The sequence below is a fragment of the Acomys russatus genome, chromosome 1 (genome assembly GCF_903995435.1).
Source record: "Acomys russatus chromosome 1, mAcoRus1.1, whole genome shotgun sequence".
Taxonomy (NCBI): domain Eukaryota; kingdom Metazoa; phylum Chordata; class Mammalia; order Rodentia; family Muridae; genus Acomys; species Acomys russatus.
This window is the reverse complement of record NC_067137.1, coordinates 63,209,007-63,231,562: the sequence shown is the minus strand read 5'-3', so window position 1 is coordinate 63,231,562 and position 22,556 is coordinate 63,209,007. Positions and strand designations below refer to the sequence as shown.

Genomic DNA, 22,556 nt, shown 5'->3' with positions numbered 1-22,556 from the left:
AAGTAATTAGTAAAGCTGTTCCCTGGCAGAGCTTTCACTTTGCTCCTATATTCTTCTTAGCTTCTGAAAGCTATGTAATTCTAAGTTACTAATGTGACAAAATAATTCCTATAAAAATTATAATAAATTATTTTTATTGCTTGTTTCCCTTTTTAAAAAAAAGTTAGGCTTTAAATATTTTGAAGACAATTTTTTTTTAAGATTTTATTTATTTTATGAATATGAGTATTCTCTATACACATGCACACCTGCAGGCCAGAAGAGGGCGCCATATCACATTACAGATGGCTGTCAGCCACCATGTGGTTGCTGGGAATTGAACTCAGGACTTCTGGAAGAGCAGCCAGTGTTTTTAACCACTGAGCCATCTCTCAACCCTGATAATTATGTTTTTAAAAACAGTAAGTTTTAGTTGGTTTTCAGATGGGTTCCCAAAGTTGTTGCTTTTCATTGTTTTATTATTAATGTGTTTCATGGGCTTAAAAAAAAAATCTATATCTTGACTTTTTTTCTAAGGTTCCTACAATTCTACATATTTAACTGATTTGCTTCATTTTTATTTTTAGCTTCTCCTCTTATGGGTGCTCAGAGTTTTCCTAACTTGACCACCCCTGGTACTACATCTACAGTGACAATGTCAACATCGAGTGTTACTAGCAGCAGCAACGTAGCTACGGCGACAACAGTTTTATCAGTGGGTCAGTCATTAAGTAATACTTTAACCACCAGCCTCACATCAACCTCTAGTGAGAGTGACACAGGCCAGGAAGCAGAATATTCTTTATATGGTAAGTTACAATATAAAGTTTATTATATATATAATACTTACATTGTACTTTTATCCGTGGAATTTTTGGTGGGGAATGGAGTCTGAATTAAGGTCTTGCTTTGTAGCCTTAGCTGGTCTAAGCCTCACTATAGACACCCAGCTGGCTTTGAACTCGAGATCTACCTGTCTCTGCCTCCTGAGTGCTGAGATTAAAGTGTGCACCACCATGCCCATCTTCAGACATTTTTAACCTTTTTTTAAAAAAAAGGGATTTATTTATTTATTATTATGTATACAGTGCTATAACTGCATGTACACCTGCATACCAGAAGAGGGCATCAGATCACCTCTGGATGGTGGTGAGCCACCATGTGGTTGTTGGGAATTGAACTTAGGACCTCTGGAAAAGCAGTCAATGCTCTTAACTACTGAGTCATCTCTCCAGCCCAATTTTTAAAAAAAATATTTATTTACTTAAGTATACAGTGTTTCATTTTCTCAAATGCCTGCATACTAGAAGAGGGCACCAGATCTCACTATAGATGGTTATGAGCCACCATGTGGTTGCTGGGAATTGAACTCAGGACCTTCAGAAGAGCAGGCAGGGCTCGTAACCTCTGAGTCATCTCTCCAGCCCAATTTTTAACCTTTGATGTCTTCATAGAAAATGGAAACACGCCGGGTGCTGGTGGTGCACGCCTTTAATCCCAGCACTCGGGAGGCAGAGGCAGGTGGATCACTGTGAGTTCGAGGCCAGCCTGGTCTACAAAGCAAGTCCAGGACAGCCAAGGCTACACAGAGAAACCCTGTCTTGAAAAACCAAAAAAAAAAAAAAAAAAAAGAAAAAAGAAAATGGAAACGCTCCAATGATATGGAAGAATATTTAAAATATTTTCTGATTATAGGGGCTGGAGAAGTGGCAAAGGGATTAAGAGCATTTGTTGGTGTTGCTGAGGACCCATGCTTGGTTCCCCACACCCACCAATCTGTAACTCCAGTGCAAAGGGACCCAACATCTATTTTGACTTCAAGAATAGCATGCATGTGGTGCACAAACATACATGCAGGCAAGAAATCATACACAATAGAATGAATTTGTAAAAATGTTTTAAAATATTTGATTATAAACAAAGTAAATGTCTAAGAACATTCGTGTGTTACCTTCTTTTGCCTTTTGTCAATAGTGAAGTCTTAATAACCATTATAACAAAATATTTGATACCTGTCAGTAGAATAAAAGAGGTGTGATGGAAGAGTGATTTTTGTAAAGTGACACTTCCTGTATACAATTACAGGGTCTTTTGGAAATAGTTGCATAACTGAATTTTGTATGTTTGAGACTTTTTCAAATTCAATAAAGTTTTCTTAGAACGTTCTGAAGTCTTATCTTCATGGCTTCTATACAATAGTCAAATATACACACTACTTGATTCTTTTAATGTTTTAAAAAGAGACAGGAGAGATGGCTCAGCAGTTAATAGCACTTGTTGCTCTTGCTGAGGCCTGGCTGTTCCCAGCACCCACATGACAGTTCACAACCATCTGGAATTCCAGGGAAATGGATGCCCTTTGTGGCCTCTGCTGGCACCAAGCGTATATGCATACATGCATATATACAGGCAAAACACTAACACACATTTTTTTAAAAATGTTGAAAAATTGGCCAGCTCTTTTAGGATATTAGAAAAAAAAATTAATAGAAAATGTAGAGTCCCTACCTTCCAAACCTGACAGGTACATGTCTGATGTGTATGTTTTTTGTTTTTTGAAAGAGAATTATGTCATTTCAGCTAGTTTTTTTACTCTGTGCCTTTGAAACTGTATCCCATTGCTAGATGGATATGTGTCTACAAAGTTTGGAATTATTGCCAAATATTCCACTATGGGATCATTATAATAAATTATATACAGTGTGGAGTTGGTAGAACTGTTTCTTTCCCATGAACATATGAATATACAATTTAGGATTGTATTGCTGTGGATTTTTTCCCCATTATAACTGGGTACGGTGGCACATGCCTGTAATCCCATAGCTCAGGAGGCAGAGACAAGTGGAGTTCTAGGCCAGCCTGTCTGGTCTATAGAGCGAATACCAGAACAACCAGGGCTACACAAAAACCCTGTCTCAAAACAAAAGCAAACAAACAAAAAAATTAATTACCTCCCCCAAAAATTGTCTTTCTGTTAGGATGGTTTGGTTTTTTTTGTTTTGTTTTTTGGTTTTTTGAGACAGGGTTTCTATGTAGTCATGGCTGTCCTAGACTTACTCTGCAGTCCAGCCTGGCCTCAAACACTGATCCGCCTGCCCCTGCTTCCCAAGTGCTGGGATTAAAGACGTGGGTGCGCCACCACGCCCGGCCTAATGCTGATTCCCCCCCCCCCCCCTTTGGCATTACTAGAATTGAACCCAGGCCTCACAGGCTAGGTGAACGTGCTGTCCTTGACCTGTATCTTCAGCCCTTTGAGGTTTTTTTTTTTTTTTTTTTTAAATAAGTTTTGATAATTTCAAAGATAAGAGCTTATATAAAGATATACTTTAAGAACTTTTAAATCTATACTTTAATGGATTTACTTTTTTTCCTATAATATGGTCTCTTCTAAGCCAAAGATTTGATATGTTTAGGGTAGAATTTCACTGTGTAGTTCAAGCTAGCCTTGCGTATTTGATCTTCCCGCCTGCAGAATCCCGAGACCTAAGGTTATAGGTGTGTACCTCCACAGGCTCTCAGAGCATCTGTTGTTCCTGTGTACTGATAACAAAAGGAATCTGGGAAGAATTACTTAAGTGAATTATAACATGTCAAAAAACTTCATTATGTGAGTTTAAAAGTAGGGGTCTTAAAACCTCAACCAAAGGTATAATGGGTTTATTTTGTGTACAGCTATATTATATTCATGAAAGCCACTGTAAATTGTAGAATCACCCCTCACATAAGCTAAGAGTATAAAGTTCATTAAACTTAAGCTACTATTGGTTGTAAAACAAACATTTTTAAATGTCACTGAATCTAAACTTGTTGCCAAACATGCTGGGGTTTGCCAGTAATTATAGGATGTGTACTGACTTCACAGTATTAAGTGGTACAAAACGTTTACCTGTGAAATTAGTCAAGTAGAGTATCTTTCTACTTTTCTCCTCAATTTGGATGAAAAGAGTTAGTTCAAAGATCTATAGATGCAAGTTTATAAATAATTACAGCTAATCTGATGTTCTTTAGGGATATGTATTTTCACCTTTGATTAGTTCTAGTATTAAGAGTTTGTATTTTCTTTTTACAGCTAGTAAAACTCCTCTTGCTTAGTTTCATTATTCTGTTGTTTATTTTTAGTTCCCATAAAGAAAGCTTGTTAGTGTCTTTATGTTGGACAACATAAATTTGACACATACTCTAAAAACTTATTCTTTATTATCATTTTTAATTTATTTTTATTAGTTTATTCAGATTATAACTCAATTGTTCTCCCATCACTCATATCCTCCTGTTCCTCCTACCCTCCCCCCCCCCCCCCCCGCCCTATTGCCCTCCCTTAGGTCCATGTCCGAGGGGATCTCTTCCCCCACTTTATTGTCGCAGGCTAACAAGTCTTATCTTGGTAGTCTGCCTATTCTTTCTTTGAGTACCACCAGGGCTCCCCAGCAAGGGGAGGTCGTCAAATATGGGGCACCAGAGCTCATGTCAGAGTTACGCCCTGATCTCCACATAACTGTAGAGGATGTCCTGTCCATTGGCTAGATCAGAGTAGAGGTTTGGTGTTTATTACTTTTATTGTCCTTGGTTTATTATCATTTTTATATGTGTATATGATGTAGAGGTCAGACGGAAACTCTTGGGAACAAATTTTTCCCTGTGGGTTCTGGGATTGAACTCAGTGCTTGTGTGGCAAGCACTTTTGACCAACTGAACCTTCTTACTAGTCCTTGCTTTGGTATTTTCCTTTTTAAGATTTATTTATTTATTATTATGTATACAATGTTCTGCCTGCCTGTACACCTGTGGGCCAGAAGAGGGCATCAGATCACCTCTGGATAGCTGTGAGCCATGATGTGGTTGCTGGGAATTGAACTCAGGACCTTTAGAAGAGCAGACGATGCTCTTAACCTCTGAGCCATCTCTTCAGCCTGCTTTGGTTTTTTTAAAAAAGAGAATCTTACTATATAGTTGAAGCTGGCTTTGAACTCATGATTCTCCCGCATCAGCCTACAGAGTGCTTGTATTACAGGTTTACAGGTGCACACCATTACTCTAACAAGACCTAATCTCCATTGGGGGACATATCCTAAGAAAGAAGAACATATAGGGGATTCAGCATTACTGAACTTGCTTATGTATTAAATTATGTGAAGAATATGAAAGATATTACATACGTATTCCATAACAAATACGTGTTTTTCTTTTTTTTTTTTTTCGGGGGTGGATGGGTGGTGGTGGTGGTGATCTAGACAGGGTTTCTCTGTGTAGCCCTGGCTGTCCTAAACTTACTTTGTAGACCAGGCTGGTCTTGAAGTCACAGAAATCTGCCTGCCTCTGCCTCCTCAGTGCTGGGATTAAAGGTGTGTGTGATCATGCATGGCCCATGTTATTCTTTTTTTTTTTTTTTTTTTTTTTTTTTTTTTAAAGATTTATTTATTCATGCATTTTATGTATGAGCGTTCTGTCTTCATGCACACCAGAAGAGGGCAGCAGATCCCATTGCAGATGGTGATGAGCCACCATGTGGTTGCTAGAAATTGAACTCAGGACCTTTGGGAGAGCAGTCAAGTGCTCTTAACCTCTCCCCAGCTCCCCACCCTTCCCCCATGCTATTCTTAAGTAGTCATTTCACTTGTCAGGTCTAAGCTTTTTTTTTTTTTTTTGGTTTTAATTTTTTTTCTTAATAAAGGCTTTTATAAAAGCTCCTATTTCTAGATATTATTTATTAAATTCTCTGTCTTCCTTAGGTTTAGTAGAGACTTGGACATTCTAGCTTTGTTTCCAATGATATATGTGTGATACAGCAGTTCTTGGCTCGTAGTATAAATTACTCCAGTGGGCTCTTTTCACCATGATGTACTTCCTGTAATATTTGGAGAATGAAAGTGGGATTGTTTTGTTTTAAACATCATCCATATGATGTTTTCCTTTCAGTAGATTTTGTTGACTGAAATATACTTTGTGATCACCTGGCTTTTTCTTCCATGCTTGTGACTAGTCTCAGTTAATTATCTTCCATGCGATGTGAGAATGTATAGGTGACACCATTAACTGGTGTTTATGCTTGAGCCTTTTGAATTTTACCTTTGCTTTGTCCAAACCCAGATGCAAGGATACCTTGCAGTCGTTTATTAATTGTATTGACAATAAGGTTGTTGGCTTTTTCTTCCTAGATTTTCTCGATAGCTGTCGTGCCAGTACTCTCTTAGCTGAGCTAGATGATGATGAGGATTTGCCTGAGCCTGATGAGGAAGATGATGAGAATGAAGATGACAATCAGGAAGATCAAGAATACGAGGAGGTTATGGTAGAGAGAACTCTCACTCCCTTCACTAATACAGGGTGTTAAAGCCAGGCATGGTGGCACTCCCTTGTAAGCCCAGCTCTTGGGAATTAGAAATAGGAAGTTTAAAAATCCAAGGTCATCCTCAGCACTTGGGGAGTTGCAGCTAGTCAATGCTGCATAGAACTTTGTCTCAAAAACAAAAGATTGGAATATTTATTTATTTATTTTGTTTTTTTGAGACAGGGTTTCTCTTTGTGGCCTTGGCTGTCCTAGACTCACTTTGTAGACCAGGCTGGCCTCGAACTCACAGCGATCTCCCTGCCTCTGCCTCCTGAGTGCTGGGATAAAAGGTGTGCGCCACCATGCTAGGCTGGAATAAAGTATTATTAAATACCAAAAAAATTTTAGTTAGTGGAATGAAGAACTTACAAAGATGCTTTTTAGTATGTATCATTTAGATGACATATGCCTGGGGCCCACAAGACTGTGCAGTGAGTGGGTAGAGATGTTTGCCGCTAAGCCTGATGGCTTGAGATTAGTAATCCCTGGGACTCACATAGTAGGTTGCAAGTTGTCCTCTGACATCCATTTGTACACCAGGATACATGTGTGTTCACACATAGACACACAAACACAAAATAAATAGTACATGTGGGAAAAAAAAAGGATGACAAATGCCTGTAGCCCTAGCACTTAGCCTGAAACAGGAAGATTACAAGTTTAGAGAGGGCAGCCTGGATTTATAAGTTCCAGGCCAGACTGGCTATAAACTAAAACTTTGTCTCAAAATAAAGTTTGTACTAAAAGCATTGGAAGTGTAACTCAGTGGTTGAGTACCTAGCAGATACAAGGCCCTGGGTTCAGTTTCTAATATTGTGGGGGAAAAGCACCTAAGTGTATTCCTTATAAAGAAGGCTAATATAAAATTCATGACAAAGGCTGGAGAGATGGCTCAATAACTAAGAGCACTGTCTGCTCTTCCAGAGTTTCTGAGTTCAATTCCCAGGAACCATATGGTGGCTCACAACCATCTGTAATGAGATCTAATGCCCTCTTCTGGCCTGCAGGCACACATGCAGGCAGAGCATTGTGTACATTAAAAAATAATAACAATAAAAATAAATAAATAATTCTTTAAAACAAAACAAAACAAAAACCCCATACACCTCATGTTTGCTGAAGACAGCCAATGCAGAGAATTTTTGCTAGTGGTTTTTCTTCTAGATAGGGTTTCTCTGTACAGCTCTGGCTGTCCTAGAACTTGCTCTGTAGACCAGACTGACCTTGAACTCTGAGATTCACCTGCCCAACTAAAAGAAAGATTTTCAATCTTTGGGCTGGATTGAAAGGAGAGTATGGATCAAATAATTAAACTTAATGTCTCTTTGTGTTTTTTAAATTTCAGATTCTGAGACGACCATCCCTGCAACGTCGAGCTGGCTCCCGCTCTGATGTAACACACCACGCAGTCACCTCCCAGCTTCCACAGGTCCCTTCTGGAGCAGGGAGCCGACCTATCGGGGAACAGGTAATGCCACGTTTACCATCCCTATCATATTTTTTTACATTCACAGGCATCAACCAAAATGCCTATAAATATATACTAAAAGGATGCCAAAAGGAGGAGGGCGCTCTAATGGTTAGAGACGAAATTCCCCTGGTCCTTAGGTTCCATATTTTGCAGAGGATCCATGATTGCTCTAGTGTAATGCAAGCAGGAGTTTCTTACTTGAAACTGCTTCATCTTGGCCTTTGAGTAAAAGTAGGCCTATATTACAACAGCTGAGGTTTGTAGTAGTCATAGCAATACTGGTAGAAGCAGTATTAGTCTTTTATTTATTTGTTTGTTTTTGATTAAGAATCCCTACATTTTTACTCTTTAATGAATGCCCCCTCGTGTGTGTGTGTGTGTGTCTGAGTCTGAGTCTAAGGAGATAACTTGGAGTCAGTTATCTCTTTGCAGTGTGTGCATCCCAATATGAATTTTGGTCATCAGATTTGGTCACAAGCTCCTTTACCTGTTATCATCTCTTGGCAGTAGTAACCTCATCAGCGAACATGATCACTAAGTGGTAGGCATAGTTCTTCTTCCAGCACATGAATTACCTTATTTCTTCTTTCCTACAGCTCTTGTTTTTCACTGTAATTTTCTGATGAAGTGTCTCTGGAAGTGACACTCTAACACCATAGATATATAGTGTCACTTTATCTATTGAAAAAGTTATTTCATTCAAGTGTTCAAACTTTGAGGGGCATGTAAATGCATGTATGTCATTTGATTTTAACAGCTAGGACTTTTTTTTTTTTTTTTAAGGAGGGCGGGGGAGGTTTGAGACAGGGTTTCTCTGTGTTGCCTTGGTTGTCCTGGACTCATTTTGTAGATCAGGCTGGCCTCGAACTCACCTGCCTCTGCCTCCCGAGTGCTGGGATTAAAGGCATGCACTTTGTAAACCAGGATGGCCTTGAACTCACAGCAATCTGCCTGCCTCTGCCTTCCAACTGCTGGGATTAAAGGCATGCACCACCACACCCAACTACAGCTAAGACTTATCTATTTGTCCTATAAAAATTTAAAGCACCTCCCAGTGACTCATCTATTTTGTGTGAATAATCCATATGAAATGAACTTGACGTTAAGAAAATACTTACTTATTTATTTTATTTTATTGGTTTTTCAAGACAGAGTTTCTCTGTGTAACAGCTCTGGCTCTCCTGGAACTTGCTGTGTAGTGCAGGCTGGCCTGGAACTCACCGAGATCCACCTGCCTCTGCCTCCCAAGTACTGGAATTAAAGGCATGCACAACCACCATCCGGCTGGGAGAAGAATTTTTTCTCCCTTGAGTGTTTAACCATAGGTGGAATTTTGTTGTAACAGGAAGAAGAAGAGTATGAAACCAAGGGAGGTCGTCGGAGAACCTGGGATGATGACTATGTGCTGAAGCGGCAGTTTTCTGCGTTGGTTCCTGCTTTTGATCCTAGACCTGGTCGTACGAATGTCCAACAGACAACTGACCTAGAAATTCCTCCTCCAGGTACAGTATATTAAGTGTTGTAATCTAATTTTAATTGCTAACGAATGAGATGGTTATATGCAGTTTGGAAAGTAAGGTGCCGATTATATTTGCAGGTTATGAATTAAAAACTTCTAAATCCTAAGTTGTATAGATGTTGGAGCTAGTGATAGGGTTCACTGCTGCAAAACCTTATAAACTGAGTTCAAATACTGGAATCCACATGGTGGAAGAAGAGAGCTAATAAATTGTTCTATGCTTTCCACGTGTGCATCATCCCTATACCCCAATAAGTAAGTTGATTAAAAAACGTTTTTTAAGTTTAAGGGAAAAAAGTTTTAGTGCCGCAGAGATAGATTAGTTGGTAATCTTCTTGCTTTGCAAGCATGACTCTGAGTTTGGATCCTAGCATCCACGCAGAGTGCTCTTAGACAGGACCCAGGTTCAATTTCCAGCATCCACACCAGCCAGTTCACAACTGCCTATAACCCTCATTTCAAGGGCATCTGATACCCTCTTCTGACATCTGCAAGCACATGAACACACACCTACACATCTAAAGATACATATGGGGGAAATGCTGCACATGGCAGCTGATGTCTGTGATCCCAGCATTGGGCAGCAGAGACAGCACGGTGGGCTTGGGGGTCTCTGAGGCTCACTGGCAGCCAGGCTAGCAGAGTGAATGAGCCGGTTTCTTTGACAAACCCTATGCCAACATAAGTCTGTATGTAAAGTGAAGACCGACTAAGGAAGACATGGTGTAGCCCTCTGACTTCCACAGGCACGTGTGTGCACAAGCATACGAATACACAACATATGAGGTACACAAAATAAAACCCAACAAAAATGGGTATTTTAGAGGAACCAACCACAATCCCCTCCTGCTCCCTGCCCTTAAACAGAGTTGAGGCTTTATTACAGATATCTTACAATAGGTGTGTTGGCAAATGCTGGCAGAGCAAGCACATGGGAGGCTGATGCAGGAGGATCAAAAGTTCAAGGCCAGCTTCGGCTATACTTTGAATTTTAGACCAATGTGGGCTAGATGAATATCTGTCTTAAAACAATAATAACAACAACTGAAAACCTTCAAAAGAAAATCACCAAAAGCAATGAAAAAAGGATATATAGACTGAGCCTGGGGTTAAGAAGGAAATGTTTAGAAAGAAGGATATACTGCAAAGAATGGGTGTGGACTTCTTAGAGAAGAGCCCCTCCAGGTGTGTGCGTGTGTGTTCTTAAAGAAGAGCCCCTCCAGATGTGTGTGTGTGTGTGTGTCTTCTTAGAGAAGAGCCCCTCCAGGTGTGTGCGTGTGTGTTCCTGGGGATTGAACCTAAGATCTTGAATCTTCATCCCCAACAAAGGGTTGTTTGCATTTGCGTAGTCTTTCAAGCAAGACATTACTTAAAGGTAGGGTTTTACATTCTACTTTCTCCTGGATCAAAACTGTTAAATATTAACTTAGAAAAACTGTCTTCTTAAGGAAAAAAAAAAAGCTGTCTGCTTTAAGGTTTATGGAGTCAGTTGGCCTGGGCGATAACTTCGCCTGGTAGCACTTTAATAGGGCTAGGCATGGTGCTGTACATCTTTAATCATGAAATTTGGGAGGTAGAGGCCAGTGGATCTCTCTTGAGTTCAAGCCTAGCTAAGTTACATAGTGAGACTGTCTCCATAACAGAACAAAAACCTGGCCCTTTTATAGGGAATGGGTAGGCACCTAATGCACCTCCTCTCACCCATGATATAATTGAGTTAAACACCTCCAGGTGGGTTCTTGTACAAGGGCGGCAGAAGGGCCGGACCCAGAGATGTGTGCCAGGGGAGCACAGGCCCATGACAAGGGGCTGTGAGCTCAGGAACATAGGCACCTCAGAAGGTGGGGGGGAGGAGGGGACAAGGAAGCTGGCCCTGCTGTGGACCCTCCAGTAGGAATGAAGCCTACAGATTCAGATCTTGAGAACTAGGACATAATCAATTCGTGTGGTGAGAGCACCCATTTTGTAGTAATAGCGAATCTTCACGTCTCTTAAGTGGAGAGAATACTTGCTTGGCAAGTTAATTTTAAAAAAGATCTAATGAAATATGACATTTATTTAAGGTACTGTATCATGGTATCTGATTATGCTTCAGCAAATGCCAGGTATTCCAATTCATGATCCTTAAAGAAGATTTGCCACTGAGTCTGGTTTTATTCCTATAAAGAGACTGTGTTCAATATGAAGGTACTTTGTAATATATTTTATGTGAGGATAGGTAGAGCTTGATGTGTTGAGCTTCACAAAGGAACAGGAGTGCATATTTACTGTATAGTGTGTATAGTATAGACTTACTGTATCAGTCAGTTCTAGCAATATTTATCCTGTCTTGAGTGGATCACTGTGAGTTGAGTCCAGCCTGGTGTTCTTAGTGAGTTCCAGGACAGCCAGAGCTACATAGTAAGACCCTGTCTTCAAACGCACACACACACACACACACACACACACACACACACACACACACAAACAAAAAAGTACAGTGGAATACACTACAATGAATAAAAACTATTTTAAGAGACATATGATATAAAGAGAAAAAATTATGAGCTAATAAAAAGATGATTTCCGCCCAAGTATATCACCAGTCAATTGCCGCACGGAGTAAGTGATATTCCTTGAATGTAGGGTCAGTGATAGTTTCAGTTTATAATTTATAACCTTAAATATTAACTGTTTACAGTTACCATGCATTTTTAAAAAGAGAGATCATATACATATATCCTGTTTTATTATTATTCTGTCTCTAAGTAACCTAGGTGCAATAATTCCCACTTAAAAGCAAAATAAAACAGGCCAGAGGGGACATATCTGAAATCTTGCTGCTTTTGCAGAGGACCCAGATTTGGTTCCCAGCACTCACTAGGGGCTCACAACCATCTGTAACTCCAGATCTAGGGATTTGATGCTCTCTTCTGTGCCTCTATAGGCACTATGTCTTATATGTGGTGCACATATATATATTTATATATTCGTGCAGTCAAAGTACCCCCATACATTCAAATTTTTTTTTTCAAGTAAAGCAGTCAGAGAGTGTATTATACTAATACTTGAAAGCCTCAGGCAAAAGGATTGCCTGAAAGGCCATCCTGAAATGTGCTATATAGTCCTGTAATAAGTCAAATAAATCTTGGACCCAGGAGAATCTTTTTGCTGTTGTTTGTTTTTCGAGACGGGTTTCTCTGGACTCACTTTGTAGACCAGGTTCTCCTCAAACTCACAGTGATCCACCTGCCTCTGCCTCCCAAATGCTGGGATTAAAGGCGTGCTCCACCACACCCAGCTAGGAGAGGCTTAGGCGGCCATAGTTGAGTGAATATGGCCTTGTCTCCTGGTGCAGTGTTTGTTGTGTGATTATTTTCACATCTTTCGTATCTTTAGGAACACCCCACTCAGAGCTCTTGGAAGAAGTTGAATGCACTCCATCACCTCGATTGTCACTCACATTGAAAGTAACTGGACTTGGAACAACTCGAGAAGTTGAACTGCCACTTACCAATTTCAGATCAACCATCTTTTATTACGTACAGAAACTGCTTCAGCTGTCTTGTAACGGCAATGTGAAGTCAGATAAACTCAGGCGTATCTGGGAGCCGACTTACACGTAAGGGATTTTAGCTTGAATATTAATCAGGCATTGTTTTTATCTATGAGCCAAGAAGTGATGAGTCTGTATATTCTGGATTATGGGAACAAAAGATTTGTTTCTTGTTTTTTGCTTTGCAGGAACCAGTGAGGTTGTTTCTGACTGCAGGTGCAGAGTAGCTAAACATTAGAGCTAAGAGAACCTTTAAAAATAGTCTACACTAAACTAGTCTTGGACTTGAATGTCACTTGGATTTTTATAATTGCATATGACAGGAGCACTAAATATACTTTATTTATCCTTTTTTTTTTTCCGGAGTATATGAGTTAAGTTACCTCTCTATTCATTCTGCAAATGATTGTCAATGACATGACAGATTGAATGTACTTGCAGTTAGATCTCGACTGGAGCTGTATCCCCAAAGAGTGAGCCTTTTTGTTTCTCAATTCCCAAATCTGTAAAATGCAGCCTAGTTGTGAGGCATTCATGCCTTAACACATGCACAGCATCTTCAGCTCTGGCTTCCAGGTCATAGTAAGTGCTTAGCATTACTCAGCAAGTCATTTGTATTTCTTTTCTTTTTCTTTTTCTTTTTTTTTTTTTTTTTTTTTTTTTTTTTTTTTTTTTTTTTTTTTCTTTCTTTCTTTTTTTTGGTTTTTCGAGACAGAGTTTCTCTGTTATCTTGGCCATCCTAGACTTGCTTTGTAGACCAGGCTGGCCTCGAATTCACAGCAATCCACCTGCCTCTGCCTCCCGAGTGCTGGGATTAAAGGCGTGTGCCACCACGCCCAGCATAATTTTTATTTCATAATAAACAATAAGTTGTTACCATGTAATTCACATTTGCTAATTTGGTTTGTAATTTTTTTTTATAGTTTATAATCGTAGATGACATTTGATAAAAAGTAATGTAGATCTTCTTGAAATAGAAAGTATGATGAGTCAGGTGTGGTTTCACACACCTGTAACCCCAGCACTTGGGAGGTAGAGGCAGGCGGATCTTTGTGAGTTTGAGGCCAGCCTAGTCTACAAAGTGAATCCAGGATAGCCAAGGCTACACAGAGAAACCCTGTCTCGAAAAACAACAGCAACAACAAAAAGTATGATCTTATCACCTTCTTAGACACTGAAAACTGATTTTACTCTTAAAAATTAAGCATTTCTCATCATTGTTACTCCTGGCCTTTCTTTTTAGTCACAGGAAAAATGTTTTACCCCATTTTATTTATATAACAATAAATAAAGTAAAAATATTTGGTATATAGACTATATACTTTTAAACTCTAGATTTAGGAATGTTGAGATGGTACATGGGCTAAAAAGTGCTTAATGCCAAGCCTGGTGGTCTGAGCTCTGTCTCCAGAACCTACTTGATAGAAGGAGACAGCTGACTCTCAATTGTCTGATTTTCACATGCGTTCTGTGGTCTCTTTGGCATTTTTTTAAAAACTCAAAACTCTAGAATTGATGTGTGTTTCTTTGTTTCGTTTTTTAAAGATGGGGTCTCATGTAGCCTAAGTTGGACTCTAACTTGCTGTATAACAAAGGGTGACTATGAGCTTAGGCTCCTCCTGCCTTTGCTCTCCTGCTCTTAAGTACTAGGCAAGTGTGACCACACATGGTCGATGTGTGCCTTCTTTGGAATATTTTGTCTTGAATTTCTATTTGAGCCAGACAAGGTGTTGTACAGCTATAATTCCAGCGTTTGGGAGGCAGAGGCAGCATCACAGGCAGGAGAATCCATTTTGAAGCCAGCCTGGGCTATACACTAAGGGTTGTTGCAAAGAGCAAGGGTTGCAGATATGCCTCAGTTGCAGAATACTTGCTAGCAACTCCTTGCATTCACTTTTTAATGTAAGTGTGTATCTAATAAATAAGCTCGTTAACATATTTTTAAAGATTGGAGCTTTGTGCAAATAACTATATCATTTGATTTATGAATTAATTGAATAATATCTTCCTGTTTAGAATCATGTATAGAGAAATGAAGGATTCTGATAAAGAAAAGGAAAATGGGAAAATGGTAAGTTAATTTTAGAAAGTGGTTCATACATTTAGTTACTGAGAAAAGAGAGTCTTAGCCACTGTGCTATTGCTGTGTAGAGACACCGTGGCCACAAAAGGAAGCACTGAATTACAGTTTCAGAGGCGTAGTCCATTTCCGTCATAGTGAGGAGCATGGCAGTGGGCAGAAGTGGTGCAGGAGAAGTAACTGGGAGCTATAGTCTCCTGTTCTGCAGGCAGCAGGGAGAGAGGAGGGCCTGGGCCTGGCATGGGCCTTTGAAACCTCAAAGCTCACTCCCAGAACACATTTCATCCAATAAGGCCACACCTCCTAATCCTTCTAATTCTATGAAAGAGTTCTACTCTCTGGTGACTAAGCATTCAAATATATGACCTACTAGAACCATCTCATTCAAATCAACCATTCCACTTCCCAGCCCTCATAGGTTATTTAATATAATGCAAAACTGCATTCAGTCCAACTTCTAACTTTCCCATGGCCTATCAAATCTCAACACTTTAAAAAGTCCAAAGTTCAAAATCTCTGAGACTTGTGACAATCTCTTTAACTGTAACCCCTAGTAAAAATCAAAATGGGAGATCACATCTAACATAAAATGGCACACAATATACATTATCGTTCTAAAAGGGAGGAAAGTGAGCATAGTGAGGAAATTCTGGACCAGAGCAAGACTGAAAACCAACAAGGCAGACTCCAAATTCTGTGTTTCTCTATCTGATGTCAAATGCTCTTCGGATCTCTAACTCCTCTCAGGTTGTTGACTACAACACACTCCTTTCTCTTGGTCTGGTTCCACACCCAGGCTGCAACTCTCCTTGGCAGGATTGCCAAACTCTTGCATCTCCAACATTTTAGTGTCTTCAAGGCAATCCAGGGTTCTCATTCACAGCCTCATTCAGTGGCTTCTTTGGCCCTCCATTTATGGACGCTCATGACACACACCTGGCCTCAGTGGCTTTCCTTAGTGAGGGAGGGATAGCCACAACCCTTTCTTGTATCCTTGAGTTTAAATCCAGAACCATATACCCAAAGTTGCCAAATTCTGCTCCTTCATGGGGTAGAACTTGGCCCCCTATTTCCATTGCATTTGTATCAGCTTTCTGTTAATTTTTCCCTTCACTGCTTAAACTTTTCTTTAATTTCTTTTCACAAGTTGGAAGCTTGGCAGGGTGAGGTCTTGTCCTGTGGTCACCACTTCCTTTATTCCATTTATTATCGGTCGTTTCTTTAAATTTGTTCTCATTGAGCACTGGACTTAGCCCCATTACACTTCCTGATGCTCCTGTTCTCCTCAAACTATACATTTTGTATTTCTCTCTGTCTAGCTTGTTTCTTCTTTCCATTATAGATATGCATAAGAATGATTACTAATAAGACAGGACAGAGTCAATGCTAGACTGTCTTGAAATCTCCTCTGCCAAGCCGTCAACCCAAAACTTCAATTTGGCCTCAGTCAAATTTTTAGGACAAGGGCAAAAGGCAGCCACATTCTTAGCCAAAATATCACAAGTATAGTCTCTAGGTCACATACTAATATTCTTTCCCTCTGAAACCTCTTAAACTGAGAGAGACTGAGGTGGTGGGAGAAAGGAAGGGAGAGGGGATGGAGGGGGAAGAGAATGACAGAACGAGCCTGGCATGGGCTTTTGAAACCTAAAGCCCCAGTCCTAGTGGCACACTTCTTCCAACACGGTTACACCTCCTAATCCTTCTAATTCTACCACAGAGTTCCACTCTCTGGGGACCGTGCATTCAAATACACGAGCCTATGGTGCCCATCTAATTCAAACCAACACAAAGAGAAACTTAATATTGATGACAGTTGAAGAGGAAGAAAACTAACACTGAATTATAAATTAGATTAAGTGCATGATCTTAAAGCTAGTCATGTAATGCATGTCAAACATCATACACCTCATCCAGGGAAAGACCAATGCTTGGTTTTTCCTGTTGCAGGGTTGCTGGTCTATAGAGCATGTGGAACAGTACCTTGGCACTGACGAATTACCAAAGAATGACTTGATAACCTACCTGCAGAAGAATGCAGACGCCGCTTTCCTGCGCCACTGGAAATTAACTGGCACTAATAAAAGTATTAGGAAAAACAGAAATTGTTCTCAGCTTATAGCCGCATATAAGGTATATATTGCATTAAAACATTGGTTTGAGTGGGAATGGCTTTGAGCTTTATTTTAGCTTTAAAACTGAGGGGCTAGGGTACAGTTCAGTGATAGAGTGCTTACACAGCATGCACACGCCTTGAATTAGATCCCTAGCAACAAAAAAAAGAAAGAAAAACAGCATAAAGGAATCTTTATTTATTTTATTTGTAAAGAGTGAGCATGGTTTATGTGTCATGTTAAGATTATAAATGCCGCTGTGGCCTTCGATCTGATCAAACCAAAGCTTGTGGTGATTTTGTTTTCTTTGCCACTATGAAAGGTTTAGGATGAATTTTTGTCTTGTGTGATAATGTTTATTTCAAAAAAAAAGGAAAAATTTCTGCAGTCATATTAATACTAAGACGAATGTTTTTTTTTAAAATGATCAATGCTAATTTTGCTAATTGTTTGTTCAGGATTTTTGTGAGCATGGAACAAAGTCTGGATTAAATCAGGGGGCTATTTCTACTCTTCAAAGTAGTGATATTCTTAATTTGACAAAAGAGCAGCCTCAGGCTAAAGCAGGCAACGGGCAAAACCCCTGTGGAGTAGAGGATGTCCTTCAGCTTCTGCGAATTCTGTATATAGTTGCGAGTGATCCTTATTCAAGACTACCCCAGGAAGGTCTGTAAGAAACCTGCTTTATTCTGTATCTGATTGAGAACAAGTACTTTTTAATGTTTATTAATTATGTTAATTAACTTTACAGATGGTGATGAGCAGCCTCAGTTTACTTTTCCACCTGATGAATTTACTAGTAAAAAAATCACCACAAAAATTTTGCAGCAGATTGAGGTAATACAGTTGCACAGGTGATCTCTGGTGGGCTTTTCTTAGTATGCCCTTTTCTTTATTTTCTGCCTCTGATTATTTCCTCATTCCTTCTTCAGTAATAGAGGTTGCATAGTCTTTTGTGTTCATTATAAATTATACTTAATGCCCCTTCACACTAAGGAGTTTGCTGTTAATTTGCAGGAACCGTTGGCATTGGCAAGTGGGGCTCTGCCAGATTGGTGTGAACAACTCACCAGCAAGTGTCCTTTTCTGATACCGTTCGACACCAGGCAGCTTTATTTCACCTGCACAGCATTTGGTGCATCCAGGTAGGAAGTGAATCTTCTGATGTTTTTAGAATAAAGATATTTTCCATGATAGAAGTTCAGAATGTAGCCAGGTGTAGTGGTGCACGCCTTTAATCCCAGCACTCGGGAGGCAGAGGCCTGGTCTACAAAGCGACTCCAGGACAGCCAAGGATACACAGAGAAGCCCTGTCTCGAAGAACCTGGACAAAAAGTTCAGAATGTGCAGATATACTGCTAAGATTGATTGAGGGGAATATATTGTTAGTTTTTGTGAAGTATTGTCAACAGGTAAAATTCTCCATTTTCATGTGAAAATGTATGTTTTGTTGGCACAGTGTGGATTGCATCAATTTCTATTTCCTAACACTCGACTGTCTTTGGTAACTTACATAGATTTTTTTAAAAAGATTTATTTATTTATTACTATGTATACAGTGCTCTGCCTGTATACATAGAGGGCATCCTATCACATTATAGGTAGTTGTGAGCCACCATGTGGTTGCTGGGAATTGAACTCCTGGCATTTGGAAGAGCAGCCAGTGCTCTTAATCGCTGAGCCATCTCTCTAGCCCCGTACATAGATTATTTGCCAAAATTCTCAGCAACATCAATCTGAATGCTGGCAAATAACCTTTTATTTTTAGGTTAGTATTAGAGTTTAACCCAGGGCCCAATAAATGCTGGACAGCGTCTCAATCATTGAGCAGCAGCCCCTCCCTTTGCAGATGCCTTTGATACTTGAATGTATCTTCTGCCTGACCACTGTTCTCTTTCCATTGCCACATGTGCAGTGTATTTAATGTTTTCTCTCTTTCTTTCTTTCTTTCTTTCTTTCTTTCTTTCTTTCTTTCTTTCTTTCTTTCTTTTTTGGTTTTTCAAGACAGAGTTTCTCCTCTGTGTAGCCTTTGGCTGTCCTGGACTCACTTTGTAGACCATGCTGGCCTTGAACTCACAGCTATTCTCCTGCCTCTGCCTCCTGAGTGCTGGGATTAAAGGCGTGCGCCATCACCACGCCCAGCTGTATTTAATTTTTTCTATCTCCCTCCTCTAGACACATCTAGAAGATGCTCTTTCTTTCTTTCTCTCTTTCTTTCTTTCTTTCTTTCTTTCTTTCTTTCTTTCTTTCTTTCTTTCTTTTCAAGACACATTTCTCTGTTTAATAGCCCTGGTTGGCCTGGACTCACTTTGTAGATCAGGCTGGCTTTGAACTCACAGGGACTTGCCTGCCTCTGCCTCTGCCTCCCAAATGCTGGGATTAAAGGCATGTGCCACCACTGCCTGGCACTTATTAGCTCTTTTGTTATCTATTGTAGTTGAAACATCTGAAACAGTATGTGTTGCTGGTGTTAGATATATTGGGGAGTGGTTTTATATCTCAGCTATTCTGGCAATGCAGGTATAAAATCATAACTGATTGTAGTTCTAGTTTTACTAAGTTAAAGTTTTCTTCCTATTTTAATAACATTCAGAAAGCATTTGTAAATGTTAAACTATGGGCCTATTGTGATAAATGGCATTGCTTATGATTTCTACAAAGTAAAGTAGATTTGAAAACTGATTCTTACACACTTAGTTGTCTGCTAATCTGTATGTGTGTGTGCTGGTGTTTTCTCTTGGGCATATGCTTGCACGTGCTCTCTCTTTCTTTCACACACACAGTTAATAAAATAAAATTAAAAGAACATGTTAAGGGCCAATGAAGATTTCTCAGTGGGTAAAGATACTTGCCCCCAAGTCTGAAGACCTGAGTTCAATTCCTGAAAGCCCATGTGGTAGAACCAGAGAACTGACTTTTGAGAGTTGCTCTCTAATCTCCAGTAATAACCATAGCATAGCCACTTTTTGGGTTCTCTGACACTATTTTTATGTGTTATATAGTGCTTGTGCCACAGACGGTTAATTTTATTTAATTGACAAAATAGAAAAGGGAGGCTGGAGAGATGGCTCAGAGGTTAAGATCACTGGCTGTTCGTCCAAAGGTTCAATTCCCAGTAACCACATGGTAGCTCACAACCATCTGTAATAAGATCTGGTGCCCTCTTCTGGCCTGCTGGCTCACATTGCAGGCAGAATACTGTATACATAGTAAGTAAATAAATAAATCTTTTAAAATATTAACTAGTTAGGGATATTGGCTTACAGCTATAATCCTAGCACTCCAGAGGCTAAGGCAAGAAGATTGTTGAGAGGCCAGTCTGAACTATATAGTGAGTTCCCGGCCATCCTGCGATACATTGTCAGACACTGACTCAAGAAAACAAACAAAACATTACCTTACTGAACACTTTTTTAGGATCCTGAGCACAGCATTATGCACCCGTAATCCTGGGAATTGGGTGATGGGTACAGGGAAAAAGCCTGTCTCAAAACAACATTGGGGAAGAATTGACAAACAACCCATCAATCTTTATGTTCTGCTGCTGGTTCAGCAGCCCACTTAGCTGCTCTAAGGACTCCAGTATTGTGTTTCAGAGCAATAGTGTGGCTGCAGAACCGGCGAGAAGCCACAGTGGAGCGAACAAGAACCACGAGCAGTGTAAGGCGCGATGATCCTGGGGAGTTCCGAGTTGGCCGGCTCAAACACGAGAGAGTCAAAGTCCCACGCGGTGAATCACTGATGGAGTGGGCTGAGAATGTCATGCAAATACATGCAGATCGGAAGTCAGTTCTTGAGGTAACTTCGTGTAAAGTAAACTTTTCTTTTTATCGGAAAGGATGCATGGGAACTGGGTAATGTGTGTCTTCCACTGTGTAAAACCACGGCAGAAAACCAAGGAGAGGGTTTCTTGGATCTATGCAGAGGTTTTCTTCCTGGCAGAGCATCTTAGAAGGCTTGCCCTCCTCCTCTTGTGATCATCAAGTTGTGGGTTGTGACTTCCTTCTTTACTAAGCGGGACTGGACAGTACACACAAACGATTCTGACCAGCTAAATGTTACTCTTATATTATACTGCGCTGTTAGATAACCCGCGGTCTGGGAGCAGATTGTTTTGTAGTATAGCTTCACTTAAGTTGTGATGGTGTGTTGAGCTATCATAGCAACTAGCATTGCTTATTGCTGAATGCTGTTGTGAGAATGTTAATGAGTTTGTCGTCCCTGGAAAAATACCATAGACCCAGTCCAATTATAATTAAATGATTATTGATTAGCTGCAAACAGGATGAACAATTTCTGAGCCAAATTTGAGATTACTATGAAGGATGAGGTAAAGGGTAAAACCGTAAGATCTTCAGAATCTCTGCAAGCAAGTGAAGTCTGTTGTGTTTAAGTGATTATGGCAATCTTTGCGTATCTGGGTAAGCAAGATACACAAGCAAAGAAGCAGTTAGTCATATCATAGCCTGTAGATGGTCATGGCTGTACATTTCTGGGTGTGGTCACTGAGCTAGGGTTTCCCGGACTGGTAACTTTCAGGGGCTGGGTCAGACAAAAGGCTGGTGGGTACCAAAATGGATCTCTAGTGTAAAATGGAGCTTTTTTAGGCATAACAGTCATTGCTGTCTGATTCTGTTTACACAGTGACCTATGACAGATGTGAACAAGCTGCTTTGATCCTTTACATCATACCGATTACAGTAGATGTGATAAGTTCTAGTGCACAAGGCTTCTTACTTTTACTTCATATATAAACTTTCTTTGCTTTTACTCTGTTCCTCCATCACATTCTTTTTAATTGGTTTTGTTTTGGGTTTTTTGTTTTTTGTTTTTGTTTTGTTTTGTTTTTGTTTTTTGAGACAAGGCTTATCTGTCTGTAGCCCTTGATGTCCTGGAATTCAGTCTGTAGTCAGGTTGGCCTCAAACTCAGAGACCCACCTAACTCTGCCTCTCAAATGCTGGGATTAAAGTCATGTGCCACCACTGCCCAGCCCATCACTTTTTTTTTTCTAATGAAAAAAAAATTTTTTTTTTTAGGTTTTTCGAGACAGGGTTGCTCTTTTTAACAACCCTGGTGGTCCTAGACTTGTTTTGTAGACCAGGCTGGCCTTTAACTCAAAGATCCACCTGCCTCTGCTTCCTGAGTGCTGGGATTAAAGGCATGTACCACCACGCCCAACTAAAGAAAAATTTTAAACTTTTTTGTTTCATGATGTGCTGTGTAAGTTTTTGTGAAAATTTTTCTATTATTTTTGGACCAAATACAGTGTATTTAGAACTCTTCAAAGTGATTGCTTAAAGTTACAATATCTGGAAGAACTTAGGCATTTGGTCATAAAAACCCAGGTGAAAAAACACCCTATATTTTATCCTTTGCTCAAACAAATGGTGGAACTAGTTTGTCTGGGGTTTGGTTTCCTTTTTGGGAAAATCAGGTTTCATTATTGTTCTGAGTTGTGAAATATAATCTCCAAGATTGTTCAGAGAAGTAATTAATATATGCACAGTACTCAGTGCGGTGCTTGATGGT

The 22,556-nt window shown here is 39.8% G+C and overlaps 1 protein-coding gene across 2 annotated transcripts in view; it reads left to right on the top strand.

Moving 5' to 3' along the window:
- Hectd1 (HECT domain E3 ubiquitin protein ligase 1) overlaps positions 1 to 22,556 on the top strand; it is a 91,470-nt gene that overhangs the window by 61,301 nt on the left and 7,613 nt on the right. Inside the window, exons 26-36 of one of the 2 annotated variants that reach the window (XM_051145828.1) lie at positions 567 to 788; positions 6,135 to 6,268; positions 7,653 to 7,775; positions 9,124 to 9,280; positions 12,676 to 12,898; positions 14,849 to 14,903; positions 16,863 to 17,045; positions 17,485 to 17,692; positions 17,778 to 17,863; positions 18,044 to 18,171; positions 20,623 to 20,824. In XM_051145828.1, coding sequence (XP_051001785.1) covers positions 567 to 788; positions 6,135 to 6,268; positions 7,653 to 7,775; positions 9,124 to 9,280; positions 12,676 to 12,898; positions 14,849 to 14,903; positions 16,863 to 17,045; positions 17,485 to 17,692; positions 17,778 to 17,863; positions 18,044 to 18,171; positions 20,623 to 20,824 — 1,721 coding nt within the window. The remainder of the gene's footprint in view (positions 1 to 566; positions 789 to 6,134; positions 6,269 to 7,652; positions 7,776 to 9,123; positions 9,281 to 12,675; positions 12,899 to 14,848; positions 14,904 to 16,862; positions 17,046 to 17,484; positions 17,693 to 17,777; positions 17,864 to 18,043; positions 18,172 to 20,622; positions 20,825 to 22,556) is intronic. The other variant, XM_051145819.1, reaches the window with a different exon arrangement.